General features: G+C 54.5%; 1 protein-coding gene across 1 annotated transcript; it reads left to right on the forward strand.

Moving 5' to 3' along the window:
- Positions 1 to 14,018: 14,018 nt before the first annotated feature.
- On the forward strand, positions 14,019 to 15,606 carry SMIM32 (small integral membrane protein 32). Its single transcript, XM_043465440.1, has one exon. It carries the CDS (start codon positions 14,584 to 14,586, stop codon positions 14,893 to 14,895), a length of 312 nt encoding a protein of 103 aa, XP_043321375.1. The 5' UTR covers positions 14,019 to 14,583; the 3' UTR covers positions 14,896 to 15,606.
- The last annotated feature ends 499 nt before the right edge of the window (positions 15,607 to 16,105 follow it).

Genomic DNA, 16,105 nt, shown 5'->3' on the forward strand with positions numbered 1-16,105 from the left:
GGAAACCAAGGGAGCACTCAGCCCCTACACAGCCCCGGTACGCGTCTACCCACAGGGTTCCAGACGCCTACAACTCTGAAGTGACCCAAGGCATGACAAGACCTCCACTGGTCATCCCTGGCACCCACCACTCAGTCAGAGACATGACGAGAGGTATCTGGAGGGGAGAATGGTCTGGGCCCAAGCCCCTAGTACTCTGGCCAGAGGAGGCAGAGGCAGAGCCCCATGCATACTGCCACATGGGTCCCCTGGCGATGGAGACCTGAGGCAACCCAAGCAGATGTGGAGAGCGACCGTGTCTGTGGCTCCATCTTCATGGCGCCTGGGAACCTGTCCCGGGCTCCCACAGGCCCCTCTGGAGGCTACACCCAGAAAGAGGCCACGTGTGTGAAGCTGCCCCAACCCAAGCAGATGTGGAGAGTGACCGTGTCTGTGGCTCCATCTTCATGGCACCTGGGAACCTGTGCTGGGCTCCCACAGGCCCCTCTGGAGGCTACACCCAGAAAGAGGCCACATGTGTGAAGCTGCGCTACTGCAGCGGGGAAGGTTCCGAGACACTGCTTACCTGCCAGGCCTCTGAAGCTCCTCCCTGCAGGCTGTGGTCGCCCGGGGACAGAAGATACCGTTGACACAGACCACAGGAGTGGGAGTCCGTAACCTCCCCCAAGTCACACCCCAGGCCTCCAAGCCCAGCAGCCCTGATGCCGGTGGAAAGAGGGCAGGTGAACCCAGGCCTGGCTGCTGCCCTGCTCCACCACGTATTGGGGTGACCTCCCAAGAAAGAAAGTGAGGTTGTGGAGAATGAGCAATCAGGGCCCCCAGGACATACGCCTCTGGGGACGCCTGCCTTTGCTTACCCACCTCCCGTGTGGACGCCAGGCTTGGTCCTGTGACTCGGGGCAGCCAGTTCCACACCAGCCGTGGCTCCATAAGCCCGTGCTCACGGGTTTGCCCTCGCAGAGAAGCTCAGCTGCACAGCTCAGAAGCCCAGAGAAAAAGAGGCCTCTGGGCCTCTCCACTGGGGTCAAGCGCTCAGCTGGAGGGGAGGGGGTCTGCCCCGGGGAGCAGAACCGCCCAGCTGAAGCCTGTCAACCACAGAATCACGGGAAACAATAAAGTGTTGCCTTACGACTGAGTTTTGAGATGGCGTCTCACCCAAGCAACAGATAACTCAGAGGTACTGCAGCCTGGACCCCTCACCAGAGGAGAGGAACCGTACCCATCCATCTCAAGAGGATGACTTACTCCTGGGGCCTCAGTCAACCGCCCAAGAATGAAAGTCACCAGGTGTTAATGAAGCCACAGCAAGGATTCCCAACTACCAGGATTACTTTTGCCCCTCCTGGGATGAAATCCTGTTTCTATCCACCAATAGAAAACCTAGAAAACAGCCCTGGCCATCTTGTGGAAGGATGCAGGCTTTGCTGAACAAGCTGAATGCAGCCACTCAACAAAGCCAAGCCTTCAGCTGGGAGCAGTTAAGTAGATTTGTGAGATTTTTAATAAGTGTGGTGGCCTGTGCAGAGGAAATGTCACAAGGCAGTCAGTGAATCATTGCCTAGTGGGCATAGATAACTCTGCCTTTGATTCCCAATCTTATAGCTCTCAGAGCACTTTCACATCCCTGATCTCACTTAATTAAAACAACAATCCAGCCAGGTGGGCAGGGCAGGATTTGTTACCCTATTTGCTTAGAAAGAGCTTATGTAATGCAAGGACCCCCTTGAGTGGAAGTTTAACCGCAGGGGGCCCCGAGCCCAGTGAATGGGACTGGGTACAGAGTGGGTGCCCATGAACACAGGTGAATGGGAGGGGTGCCCTTCAGCTGGACAACACGTGTAGAAGCCCTGTCCTTGGAGGCAGCCTGGGGTGGGAAGGACACAATTTGCAGGGCATTTCTCAGTGCAGTTCTAGGACCCGCGCCTCAGCATCCCCCAGGATACTCGCTGATAATGTAGATGGACAGACAGGGAGTGGAGCCTAGGAATCTGTATTTTAAGATGCTCCTGGGTGACTCTGATGGCCGAGTGTGAAGGACACTGTCACAGAAGTCCCCTTGCCAGACAACATGGTTATCAAGTTACCTGAATGATGGGCAGTAGGAATGGGGCCGGGACACATGATCCAGTGCTCTTGCTAGCTCTCTGGTCTGCACCAAGGAGGCGGGACTGATCCAGCTTTGGAAGATGTGTAAGATTTGGACATGTAGAGAAGACGGGGGATAAAACATTGCAGGCACTAAGAAACAGAGTAGGGATGAGGAGCTCAACACCACTCTATCTTCTGCTGCATAACCATTATTAAACAGCATTATTACAAAGTGAAAACTCAATCAAGGGACCAGAAACACTGACAAGGGATGGAGTAATAACCTTCTCCAGGGATGGCCTCGTTTGGATTTGGTCTCCAGTTTCCTGGAAGTGAGGAAATGTCATGTTTGCACAGGGCCACAGGCAGGGTCCCTTCCCCTTCTGTCCTGGGACGTCAGGGTCCACCTGGTATAAGAGAGCAGAACTCTGAGCTCACAACCTGCCCCAGTGAGGACAGCAAGCTTCCTGGATGTCCTGGCATTGGACCACCTGGGAGGGACGCCTCATCGTGCCATGTCTGCCATCCCTATGTAGGCAGTTTCTGCCAACAGAGGACAGGGAGAAAGCTCCAAGCTCCCACCAGGCTGAGCAAGTCAGCTGGGGGGTGGGCATTCCTCTTCCTACCACAACTAATGACGGGCAGGAAGGAAGAGAGGGGAAGGACACAGGGCTGAGATCCATCTTTTATTTTTATCACCCTTTCTGACTCTTCGTGATAGAATCTGAGCCACTTCCGTTGTGTATCAGGAGGCAATGTGATGTTTAAGTGCACTTGTAATTAGACCCAGGTAATTCGCTCTTTAATAATCAGCATGTTTCGCCCTCCAGCTCACTAAGCCACCCCCTCTCCTGCCTCCGTTCTATTTTCATCCACGCCCCCCTCCCAGGTGGGGATGCCTTAACCGGCCCCACTGGCTTGTCATCATCTCCCTTTCTCTTGAAGTGGCCTGATTGGCCTGCGTGGGCCTTTTCTGCCTGCAGTTTCAGAGTGAGACTCTGAGCAAGGGCTTGGAGGGGCCTGAGGAGCAGATTTTGGGACAGAGTGCTACTTGGGAGCTTGGACAGTGCAGAGGCCCAGCCCACACTGTCTGGCTCAGCAGAGCTCAGCCTGAACCTGCCTAGGGGATGGAGAGACAGTCTCTCCAAGGCAGAAAAATGTGGAGAGCATCTCTCCCCCCACATCCCTGGCTGCTACCCTCTTAAATGGTTGCAGAGAGGACGGAAAAGTGTCCTTGGTGGTGATATCATCAGTGTCATCATGACTCTAGGACTCCCGACTAGAACCACTGCCTTCCTAGACTCCAGCCCCATCTTCAGCCAGTGTCTACCAGGCCCAGGCAAGGAGGGGAGGTCAGAGGGGTGGAAGTAAGCATGATGGATGAGGCACTTAAGGAATGAGAACCCCAGAGAAGAGAGAGAGGGAAAAAAGCAAGTTAGTGTTTTCAAAAAAATTATTATTCTCATTTAAAAAGCAAACACGGTCACTGGAGAAATTTTCAAAGCTGCAGCACTCAAAAAGAGGAAAATGAAAATTGCCCTTAGTCCTACCATGCAGAGATCATTATTAGGAAGTATTTACTTATGATTTTCTTTGCATAGTCTATCATTCTTAATCCACAAACTCAAGTGGGTTAGAATGTCATGCTATTTTCCCATTAGTTGATCTCTGTGAGGTTCTGTCCCCTGAAGTGACAGAAGTCTCAGTCCTGAGTCCCCACACCTACGGTCCTGGCGCTCAGTTCTGCAGCTGAAGGTGGGTGGTCCTCTGTCCACCGCCACTGTTCTCTCTGCTTCTGAAAGGTCAGTCCTGCAAGTCCCTGCTCCACAGACCCTCATTCCCGTCCAAAAGCCGGCCTCAGATACCTCCTGCCACTCTCGTGGCCTTCTCGGAGCACGGGCACGCAAGCCCTCCTTCAGTCTCCAAACCACTGCGGAGCCGGAGGAAGCGAGCTGTGCCCCACACTCCACCCCCGGCTCCTCCACAGCGTGCTAAGGTGAGCTCTCAGGAGCCATTCTGCTGCCTCGCTCCCGGTGGGGCTGGGGAGCCGTCCACATCCTGGGGCCTCTGCCTCTTCCCTAGAGCTCTACCTAAGAAAGCTATCTGGTCTCTCCCTCTTCTCCCCAAAACTATCTGGGTTTCTGTCCTCTGTTCCAAAGCAGAGTGGCCCCGTGCCCCCTCCCAGGGACCCACCAAACATCTAAGCACCTCATCTCCCCACCAGCTCTGCTCGCCTCACCTCTGACCAGACCCTGCCCCAAGATCAAGGAGATCTCTCAATTTCAGGGATGGGGAAATCTGCCTTTGCACAGGAATACCCCATATGGCAGAGCAGTGTGTGTGTATGTGTGTGTGGCCTGCTGTGGGTGAGGGCTCTCTCAGAGGCTAAAATCTGCCCTTGCCCTGCCAAGAAGAAAGACACCTCTTTACAGTTCACCCAAAGGCACCATGCGTGCTGGCCACAGCCTTCCCCTTCCTCATCATGTCTTACTCCAAACCTAACCAGGCCTCGACTTCTGAAACCCAAAAGCCGATCATTTGACTCCTTTGTTAAATCTGTCATCCACTCCCTGAGGCAGTTCATGTTGGACAGTCTGACTGCCATCTGCCTCACAAGGATCACCGGTGTCAGGACACGCAGGGGGGCGCCTTGGTCAGCGCTTGAGGACATCTCTCTCTCTCTCTCTCTCTCTCACACACACACACACACACACACACACACAAACACACATGCGCGTGCACCCCCACACACACTCCCAGCTCCAAAGGCTAGATTCAGATCTCTGGGGTTGAGGCCAGGACCTGCATTTTTAAAGCTCCCAGGTGATTCAGAAGGGTTTGGGGAGAAGGGGTACCATGAGGAGAAACAGAGTGGGTCTCTCGAGAACACCACCGCACAGCTCAGCAACGCTTATGGGCGGCGCGGGACACTGCCAGTCTTGCCTGGGCGGATGAACTCGAGACCCAGCCAGGCTGGACGGGGGACTGGCGTATCTCAAGTGCCCTTAACACTCCCATGCATCTTCCTGTTTTCTCTCTTTGGTTCCAGTTGAAAAAACCCACTCAACACTGTATCTTGGGGGGTGTCATTTTCAAAGGCTCTCTCAAAGAGGGGCCAGATGATGCCCAGTCATCCAGCCCACGTCTCCCATCTCGCAGAGAGCCCGCAGGCTGCCTCCTTAGGGAGTGGTGGGAGAAGCCCCTTCCCCAGCAGCACTGGGGTATAGGGACCACACATGACTCCCTAGGAGAAACCCTCCCAGATGGAGACCCCCTAACTTCTGACCTGGGAGCCTGAGCCCCAGGGAAGGAACAGGTCAAATTTCTTGTGCCTCAGCATCAAATGGCAATGCTAATGTAGTTTCTAATTTAGGTTTTAAAATGCCACTTAAAGGACAGCGTCAGTTCTCTCACTTAAAACTTTTTTTTAAAATAATCACATTTCCTCATGAATCAGGCCATGGACATATTCATCCCTCCCTCGCCGTCAAGGACATTCTCTCAGATTTCTTCCTGACCAATGTGCTGTTTCTTCAGGCAGGGGCCCTTTCTCTGGCCTGACCCCACATCCTTGGTTCCTTCTGCCCATAGTCTCTGACCAGAATCTTGGACAAGATGACACCGCCCAGAGGTGGAAGGACAGGGGAGAAATGAAAGCCATCTCCCACATCCCCAGGGTCCTGCCTGAGGGGCAGCTGTAGAACGGGAGTGACTGGCGGTAGGGAGGGACTTTTCCAAAATTAAGATAACTGGGATCCCCAGGACTTTCATGAGAGAGAAACCTAGTTGTTTTTTTTTGTTTTGTTTTGTTAAAACTTTGGAAGAAAAAAATGAAAACATAATTATCTTTTATGGAAATTAGGAATAATCTTTTAGAAATAATTTTCTAATTATTTCTGAAAGAGTACTCTTCAAAATTGTGTAAACCTGGATTTTCTGCCTCATTCTAGTCAGGGATGGAAAAAGTTGTCAGAGGATGTCTCTCCTTTCCCACCTCCCGTCAGCTTAGGAAGTGGCTTCAGGATCTGTGTCCATGAAGACAGGGTCTGTGGGAAGCCCGGACCAGCTGCCAGGGTCCCGCCACCATGGAAGAGTCTCCTCTAGAAGAGAACCAGGTCTGCAGCCTGGCCCTTGAGATGGGAGGGTAGTAGGGAGGCATGCCTGTCCATGCAGAGCTGGGACTCAACCCCTGAGAGGACAGTCAGCCCCTCAGTGCCCGGCTGAAGCTCCCCAGCCCCAGCCCAGCCTCCCTGCAGGTTGCCCAGGAGGCTTATTCTGGGGCAGCCGAGAAAAGGATATACTGATGATAGGAGTTGGAGACATGCCTCCCTGCAGGCCCCAAACCCAGAGTTTCTTGCTGACTCAGACCAAGTCTTTCTAGCTAGTGCTGCCCTCGGCCATGGGTGGGGTTACAGATCACCTGAGCCATCCCTTATGCCTTCCAGGCAAAGGCTCAGCCACACCTGAACCCTAAGGTTATGCCTAATGACCCTTCCCAGTTCTTCTTAGTGGTAAATCCCCTGCCCCTACTGTTGCCCACACCCTATACCAGGTATCTGAGACAGAGTTGGAAGCAGGACCAGCCTTCAGCTCACAGATCTGGGTCTGTGAACAAGCAGAGACCCCTTCCCACCCTCTCAAATGTGCTGCAGCCAAAATAGGCATCTAGCTCATCAAGACCCCCAGCTGTGCCACAACTTCTGGTCAGGCCCTCATCTGAGCCTTAAAGGGCTTTGGGTAGGAAAAATAATAGAGTCTGGCAATCAAGAATGTTCTAGAGCAACCAGTCAGACCGAAAGGAGGAACTTGCCCATGACATGCTGATGTCTGGATGTTCCAACCTGTCGACATCAATGTCATGTCAAACCCCTGGGAGGGGCTGGGAGAAGAGTGAAATTCTAAATTGTTACTGTTTGCCAACTGGTTTTATTCCAGGATGACTTTCACTGTCTCCTTTACCCTTGTCTGTATTTTCTCAGTAATGCCCAAATACTACTTTTACAACCAGAATAAAAATTAAGGGGAAAAAAAAAAAATTAAGGGGAATGAGTTTTATTTCAAAAAGCTCAGTAGGAGCCACTGTACGTCACTGACTCAGGCAAGATCTAAGGATAACGGGTCGCCTCTGGCAAGGGACACATTCAGGATGGCTTCAGCTGGGTTTACCATGAGGCTATGAAGCTTAAGCTTCAGGCCCCCGCCCAGCTCATGCTGACCTGTTGTGTGTTTATAAAGTTTGCAAAAGCGACAGCTAAGACTATTGTTTTCCCCTCCAAATTCCCCAGTTACATTTTTCCTCGGGTGGTGTGGTGCTGAAGAAACCATGGAAATTTGGGTGATCCAGCCAAGAGGAGGCTGAATTAGAAATACATTTCCTCCAAGTGTTAGCGCATGTAACTAAGGGGTTGCCAGTTACTTTGGAAGCAAGGTACTGTCAGCCCTCTCCACTGGGGATCTCAGGAACACTCCCACTGCCTCAGCTCACTGGAGTCTAGACCCAAAGGTGCAGGATCAGAGGGGGGACCCTGTATGGAGCTGTCACCCCACACCAGGTACCAAGGAATGTGAGAATGGAAGGGTATGGCCCCAGAAGCCAGTCTGGATTGTTTTCTTGTATTTTTAGATCTTGGTCAGCTTTTTAAAATTTCTTTTGATTCAGTTTCTCATTCTAAATAAATATTTACTTTAAAATCTAATTTTGTGCTGTTGTTCTCAGAGAGGGCCCCTAAGATGTAACAGTTGCAGGCTCCACAAAACCTGGATCTGCCCTTAAGGATGGACCACAGAGGATAGCATGGGGTAGTAGGAACTCCTGTGGAAACTAGACAGAGACAACTGTTGTCCAATGACAACTAGAGAGAAAAGATCCTGCCACAATAGGCTGCCCAGGACATGCATAAACTGATACCAAAAACCACACGAAGCACTGGCTTCAAGGGGGTCTGGCTGCGACCCTGGGCTCTGACCTTGGCCCAGACTCGGAGGGTGTAACTCTCATCCTTGGAAGACTGAATCTGAGACACCCATCAGAGCCATCAGAAAACAGCTGGAGGCTGCCTGGTCTCACCCACCCAGGAGAAAGCCCGGAGGGAAAGAGTTAGCTAGGGCTGGGGGTTAGGCAGGGGTCTTCCAAGGAGAGATGAGTCTGGTCTGGACTTCAACCCTGGCAGCTGCCCCTCTCTCCAGGCCTCAGGAGCCCTGTGTAAAGGGTCACCAGCCCCAGCTCCAGCCCCAGACAGATGACCCTTTTACCATCCTCTGAGCCCAGCGCTGCACACACATCTGCACACATCTTGCCTGATGGGGCTCTTCTGACAATGCCCACCACCACCACCGCCCCACTGGCCTGGATGAGACATTTTTAGTTAGAGGTACTTCTTACCAAGTCCTTCCTTCCCCCTCTCCTCTCAGAGGTGTCAGACCTGCACTGATACCTAAAGCTCTTCCAGCAACTCCAGCTCCCATGCCTTTTCTCCATCACAGGCATTTCTACCCATAAATCTCTTGAACGTGCTTCTCAGAGGATCCGAACTGACCCAGGACCAAAATCAATGTTTCTTCTTGCCATCATCAGAATAATTAAAGGTGATTACAAGACAGTAATTTTTGCATCGTGTGATTCAATGCTGTTTAATACCACACCCCTGTGCTATCTAACATAATCCTGCATCCCACATGACGAGTGTGTCCTAAACCTTCCTGACCGAGTTCGTTTGCCCTGGCCTCACCAAGTTCCAGACCCTTCCATGAAGTAGTTCTCCAACGTGCCACAGGTGGGGTGGGTTGGGGTGCCTCTTCATTAACTGAACATACACCCACCCAGCCTTGCTGCCTGTCACAACTTCTTGGCCCCAGTGTCCCTCCAAGTGTAACCTCACAGGCCAAGTACCCCATGCCATGATACCGGAACAGGGACCACGGGACCCCACCAGCCCAGGTGTCCCTGAGTCTGGTTACTGATTTCAAACAACAGTCTTGTCCCTCTCGGCATATGCTGGCTCCAACTTGGCTTCAGCCTGCTTCCCATCCTTGACCAGAGCAGTGGTCTTTCCTTAGCATGCAGTGACCCAACTGGTGACTCCACCCAACACCCGGCTAGGCCAGGCAGCAGCAGGAGTTCAGTTTCACCTTCAGGCAAACCCCTGACCTTCCCAGAGGAGTCTAGGTGATGGGGCCCCAGGGATGGCAACATGTCCCAGTAACCTACAAGTCTTATGTCACTGGAACCCGCTTGGCTGGAGGCTACCCAGGGACCCAGAAAGGCAGGTGAGGTCATATGTCACTGAGACCAAAGAGAAGGATGTTGAGGCACCAACCAGTGCTGCTGCCGCTAAGTCGCTTCGTCATGTCCGACTCTGTGCGACCCCAGAGATGGCAGCCCACCAGGCTCCCCCGTCCCTGGGATTCTCCAGGCAAGAACACTGGAGTGGTTTGTCATTTCCTTCTCCAATGCATGAAAGTGAAAAGTGAAAGTGAAGTCACTCAGTCATGTCCGACTCCTAGCGACCGCATGGACTGCAGCCTACCAGGCTCCTCCATCCATGGGATTTTCCAGGCAAGAGTACTGGAGTGGGGAGCCAGTGCCTTCTCCGACTAACCAGTGAGACTGTCCAAAAAACATCCAGAGAAATCCCACCACCAGTCAGAGACAGCACCCCCAGCCTGCACGTCAGGTCCCTGGCAGCCCAGGGATTGCTTCACTGACTCTGCATCCCACCCTCTGATCCTGAGAGACCGGCAGGCCCGTGGGACCAGAGGACAGAGGTAGAGATGCCCTTTTCTGGGATCCGATCCCTTCAGTGAGCTCTCTCCTTCCAGAGTCATCTCTCCCTCATTCCCCATCCTTCCTCCAGTTTTCCCGCTCCACAAACCAGACTGCAAGCCCTCACAAGGCCTGACCTGACCATTCTCCAAGCCCACTGCTGCCTGTTTCCATTGGGAAAAATCACTTCATTTCAGAGCTTGGGCTTGGCCTACTTGTTATTTAGTTCCTAAAATGGACGTTCTAAAAAGCAACCTCAGTTACCAACCACAACAGTTGCCAAAGTCATCTCAAAAACAAAACCAAAACAGCAAAACCAAACGTTGCCGGGGTGATAGTTAGAATTAGAGGTCTGTGAGCAACAGCTTCACCAGCATTCACGGAGGATGCGGAGGCCAGTCCACAGCAGTTGAATACACGCAGTAATTCACAGGGAGACCCACGCCGGCAGCAATGAACTCCAACTTCAGACGGCAACATTTCAGCCTTGATCTTCACCCCAGCCTCTTGGTGATGCTGAGTGCTTTAATAATAATTCCCCTAGCAAGAGGAAGAAAAAAAGACAGCTTCACCAGGCACAGAGCGCCGGAGAGGCACAGTTTATGAAATCCTGGGGCTGCAATGCTTGCAGGCTCCCCAGTTTCCATTAAACAGCTAGCAAATAGCCCCAGCGCGGCAGGAAAGGCACCATCGCCTCTTGGTCTCTTGGCAGACAGGCCAGCGGGGAGGGAGCCTGTGTCCCTCAGTGACCACATAATGGGGAAGAGGTCCTGCCGGGGTCCCAGCCCTGCGACCTCTGCCTGTCAAAGCCTACTTCCGAGCCCCTTCGTAATCTTTCCCGACTTAGATGTATGGGTACACACAAAGCTCCCTAATGGAAGGTCGCTCTGGCCTGTGTAAAAAGCTGTGTAAACTTCACCTCTGCATTTACTCAGCACCAGTCTTGTTTCATTTCCTGCTGGGGAATATTCAGGGAACCTGACCGCCCTCCCAGGGCTCTGAACAACTTTCCAAAAAGAAACAGTGCCCACTTTTGGACCAAAGGACCCCCCTCCCCACCCAAAAGGGCAAAAGACCTCCTCCAACTTTACCAAAAGGAAAGGCAGTTTGACCATACTCTCTTTGCTAAGTTTCTCAGTAGAAAAAGCAGCTTAAGACTGAGTGGGGACTTCCCTGGGGACTCAGCTGTAAAGAATCTGCCTGTCAGTGCAGGAGACATGGGTTTGATTCCTGAGATGGGAAGATCCCACATGCCACAGAACAACAAAGCCCTCCACCACAACTACTACCGAGCCTGTGCTCTAGAGCCTGGGAGCAGCGACTACCGAGGCTGAGTGCTGCAACCACTGAAGCGCAAGCGACCAGAGAAGCCACCGCGGTGAGAAGCCTGTACACCACAACTAGAGGGTGGTTCCAACTCTCTGCAACTAGAGAAAAACCGGTGCAGCAGTGAAGACCCAGCACAGCCAAAAATAAATAAATACAATTATTAAAACAAAATGAGTACAGACTCTAAGTCCATTAAAAAAAAAAAAAACTGAGTGGATGAGCTCAAGCTGCCAAGTCTGAGGCTCCTTGGCGCCCAGACCCAGCCATGTGACCTTGGAAGGTGACACCGCTTCTCGAGGTTGCAGCCTGCTCCTTGGAGAAATGGAGGTGCTAGCATGTCCATCTCACAGGTTGCTGTGAGGAGCAAGTGCTTGGCCTGGGGAAAGAGGAGGTCTGTGAACCATGGCTGCTGGGACTGGTCTAAATCGGAGGTGGCCTGGTTCAGTGTGTGGACACAGAAGCCCACTGTCCAGTTTCAAGTCCCAGCTCCTCCAATCACAGGCTGCAAGGCCTTGCATGTGTTACTTCTGCAAAATGCAATATGATGATGAAAAGCCTCAGCTCTGAGGACAAATGAGCATTTCTAGAGATTTCTCGGCTCCTACCATAAGCAATGGAGCCGTGGGGACTCTCTATCCACACCAAACCCTCTTGCAGACACCCCCTGCTCTGTGCTCACTTCCTGGGGGAACACAGCACTACTTCAGAGCCAGAAATCACCCACCATAAACCCTTATTTTATAGTCCAAAACCAGAGGCCTGTCCCTGATTCTGCTGAGGCCCTCCCAACTAAGCCACCCAGCCTTCCCACCACTGCCTAGTGTCTTACCTGACCTTGGGGGCAGAGCAGAGAGGAAGCGGGGTCAGCAGGGCCACCATGATTCCCCAAACACATGAAGGAAATTCCAGGCCAAACCACAAATTGAGGCTACAAAGCAAAAACATTTCGATGTTTTCCTTCATTGTATATATTTCAGATGGGCACAATCTTTAATGAAAAAGAATTTATTAATATTCAACTAAAAATAATTTTGTTATACCTTAAAAAGCAAACAAAGAACCCAGGGACTTACCGACAGCGGGGGCTTCACCTGGATAAACCCCTCTCCGTTAATCCACACGCTGACTCTCCCCGTGGCTGACAGTGGCCCTGAGGAGGCTTGTCCAGGTTTCACATAAGGTCCCTAGGATCCTGCTAGCCGAATAGAATGCTGTCTCAAATAGCTCAGGCCTTCAGAGAAAGGGACTCTGCCCCTCTCCTGAGTAGCCCACATCCACGGCTGCTGCACACTGTTATGTGGAGGCTGCCCTGTGCTAACATGAATAAAGTCTTGCCCCTCTCAGAGCCAGCTTTCCCATCTGGAAAATGAGAAGTTGGGCTAAGCAGAAGCCAGACACAGCAGCTTAAAGTCCTATGCCCTTGGAGTACTCTGGGCAGTGCCCCAGGACCGTAATGGGCAGATGGGGTCATGCTGAGTCCTGCCAGTTCCCACTCCTCCCCACACCACACACAATCCCCCTCTGCGCCCAGGGAAGCACCCCACAGGCCCGTCTATACAACTATAGGCAAACACTGAAGAGGGGCTCTGGAGAGGTCCTGCATCTCACAGAGCAAGCAGTCAGACTCTGTAGGGTCAGGGCTTAGGCTCACAAATTTTCATGTTAGGCAAACAGCTTGCAGAGGTGTTTCTCCTGGGCTGAGCTGGGCTTTAAGGGAATGAGTGCTGGCCAAGGGCAGCCTTGCACACCTTACTAGTCCTTGTTAATTAAGCCTGTGGGCAGGTGTGAGGTGCAGTTGGGGAGAGGGGAATAATAAACTCATCTTCCCACAGGTTCCTGCAGCCCGCACTCACCAAGCTCTCCCACATCCTGTACCCCTTGATGGGGGAAGAAGGTATGGGGGAGACAGAGCTGTGCCCTGGCTCACCCTGTGGGGGTCTCAGAGCTGGGGTCCAGGTGAGAAGTGAGGTGCCTGGGTGCGAAAGCGAAGGAAGCACCATCACCCCTGACCTGTGAGGGAGTGCCTCCTTCAGAATCTTGGGGGCAAGTGCTTCCTTCCGTTCCGCGCCAGACCATGACAGCCCAGGGCAGTCAGTGCTTCTGAAGAACCCAGGGGCCATGGTGGCTGGTGATGGTTCCCATTCTAATCTGGGAGGCTTGGAAAACTTCCAAAGGAGGTGAAGACTGTGGACTTCTGGAAAGGGGACACCCCCTTGGTCCTGCTGACCCCTCACCTCTGTCCTGGCCAGCAAGCGTTTGCCAGGGCTGCTACAGGCAGGTGGGCCACATCTCCCTCCGGCCCTTTGTGTCAGAGCACTGCAGCTCAGGTGTGCTGAAAAGGTGAGCTCACAGGTGCCCTCCACTGCGGAGGAGCGGGTCCCCAGGAAGCAGCCTGAGCTCCTCTGGGAGCCCTCTGCCCTTGCGCTCAGCCTCGTGGCCCTCCCAGAACTACTCGGTCTTGGGGCTCGGAGCCAGCCGGGCTGTGCCTGGAGGGAGAATGTCCAGGAAAAGGACGAGAGCAGGTATCCACGCCTGGCTGAGCCTGGTCTCCGAATCGGTTTGCTGTCCATCTTGTCTCTGTTTTGCGTGGCTCTGTTCGTAGGTCTGTAATCGGCTCTTCATCCATCTGTCTCTCCGTGACCCTGTGTTTTTCCTCCCCCCTCCCTTCCTGTGTGTCCCTCCTTCCGTGAGTGATGTGAGGCCGGGCCGGGGCAGGCGCAGCCCTGTCCTCTCTCGCTCTCATTGGTTCGCAGCCGCTCCCCGGGGACAATCGCCACCAGTCCCGCCCCCCACCGCCCGGGACCGGAGCTCGCGGGGCCGCCTCGGAGCTCAGTCTCCTGCTCTCGACTGGAGCGCAGCAGCTGGAGCCAGCGGGGACAGGCTCGCCGCACACCAGGTGTCTCTGCGGGGACTCAAGGCTGCAGAACTGCTCTGAGACTCGGCAGCGGGAGGCCGCGGGGGACTCCCGGACTGAGCCCTCGGTGCACTGGTGTCTGGAGGTGCAGAGCAGGAACCCCGCGCTGCGGCCGCACGCACCACTCACCTCGCCCCGCCGCCGCCGCCGTAGCCCAGGGGTGTCCTGGAGCCCGGAGCTCACCGGAGCTGGGGTCTAAACTGAAAGGACGGCCGTAAACCCAGGTGACCGATTCAGGACCGTGGGTGGCGACGGTGACAGACCTGAAAAGTCCGGGGATCGCGGGTGCCGAGCCGTCCAGCTCTGAGCGCTGGGGTCCACCACCCCGCGGAGAGGGCAACTGAGTGGGGCGGCGAGGAAGCAGTCCAGGGCTTCGCAGTCCCGGCGGTCCCGCAGGCACCTGGCTTGCGGTCGGTCGCGCGTAGAGGAGCGGGCAGGGCGCACCATGGAAGCGAAGTGAGGCGGCCGGGGGTCGGCAGCCCCGCGGGCCATGTACGGCGACGTGTTCAACACCACGGGCAGCCCCGAGGCGGCGGTAGGCGGCGCCCTGGCGCTGGCAGCCACGGTCAAGGCGGAGGGCGCTTTGCCGCTGGAGCTGGCCACCGCGCGCGGGATGCGGGACGGGGCGGCCGCCAAGCCCGACCTGCCCACCTACCTGCTGCTCTTCTTCCTGCTGCTGCTGTCCGTGGCGCTCGTCATCCTCTTCATCGGCTGCCAGCTGCGCCACTCGGCCTTCGCCGCTCTGCCCCACGACCGCTCTCTGCGGGACGCGCGCGCGCCCTGGAAGATGCGGCCGGTGTAGCTGCACCGGGTCTCGGTCTCGCCACCAGCAGTAGGTATGAACTGGGCAGGGTGCGCCTGATGCCCCTGGGAACACTGCACTTTGACCCCCCCACCCCCACCCTTCCCGCCCTCGAGCAGCACCGTGTGCATCAAGGGAGTCGGAGGCGTTAGGAGGCTGCAGAGGGTCCCCATCCCCCTGGTCTCGGGGAACTGTGCTGCTGCCCTGGTGGAGGTTTTCTCCCTTGGGCAGCGGGACCAGCCGGGGTGCCTTCCTGAAGACAGCGCATCCGCCGGGACCAGGAAGCCTTCCTCGCCGCCAGCTGACTTCCTTACTTTGCCCAAGGGGCAGGCAAGAGGAGTGTGCAGCTAGCCGAGCGCAGCTAGGTTCGAGCTGCCTGTCCGGACTCCTTGGCCCTGTGGCCGTCTTCTTGCGGCTACTACCGCCTCTCCCACTCTTTGGCACTGGAGAGTCCCACTAGGATCCGAGTGTGAACTCCGCTGGACTTAGGAATGATGGCTCTCCGAGGCTTCGTCCCTGGGGTGGGAAGTGAGGGGACTCAGAGTTTAAATGGGTCCCGCCCGGGTTCGAGGACCCAGTTTTCTTTGCCCGCAGGCAGGAAGGGGAAGCTGATCTAGAGGTGGGGTCCCACCTGCAGCACTCTGTGGTCAGGGTGTCCTGGGTCAACAGGGGCCGCATTTCTACAATAAAACCTCACGGAATTAGACCCAGTACTGAGGATGCTCTGGTCATTGGTTGCGCCACTTGGGAAAGGGGCATAAAAGGGGAGCCTGAGCAGGCTGACCTAAGCACAGCCCTCCTCCCACCTCCAAGTGGCCCAGGTCAGTTTTAACGGACATTTGCTCCTCTCCAGCTTCACCTTGAGAAGGCAATGGCACCCCACTCCAGTACTCTTGCCTGGAAAATCCCATGGATGGAGGAGCCTGGTAGGCTGCAGTCCATGGGGTCGCTAAGAGTCGGACACGACTGAGCGACTTCAGTTTCATTTTTCACTTTCATGCATTGGAGAAGGAAATGGCAACCCACTCCAGTGTTCTTCCCTGGAGAATCCCAGGGACGGGGGAGCCTGGTGGGCTGCCATCTCTGGGGTCGCACAGAGTTGGACACAACTAAAGTGACTTACAGCAGCAGCAGCTTCACCTTTCCCCAGAGTCAATCAGTTGTTTTCAGAGCCGACCTCAGAGAAGAATTGCTGCCTCATCTGCTGAAA

Source organism: Cervus canadensis, chromosome 4, assembly GCF_019320065.1.
Source record: "Cervus canadensis isolate Bull #8, Minnesota chromosome 4, ASM1932006v1, whole genome shotgun sequence".
Lineage (NCBI taxonomy): Eukaryota > Metazoa > Chordata > Mammalia > Artiodactyla > Cervidae > Cervus > Cervus canadensis.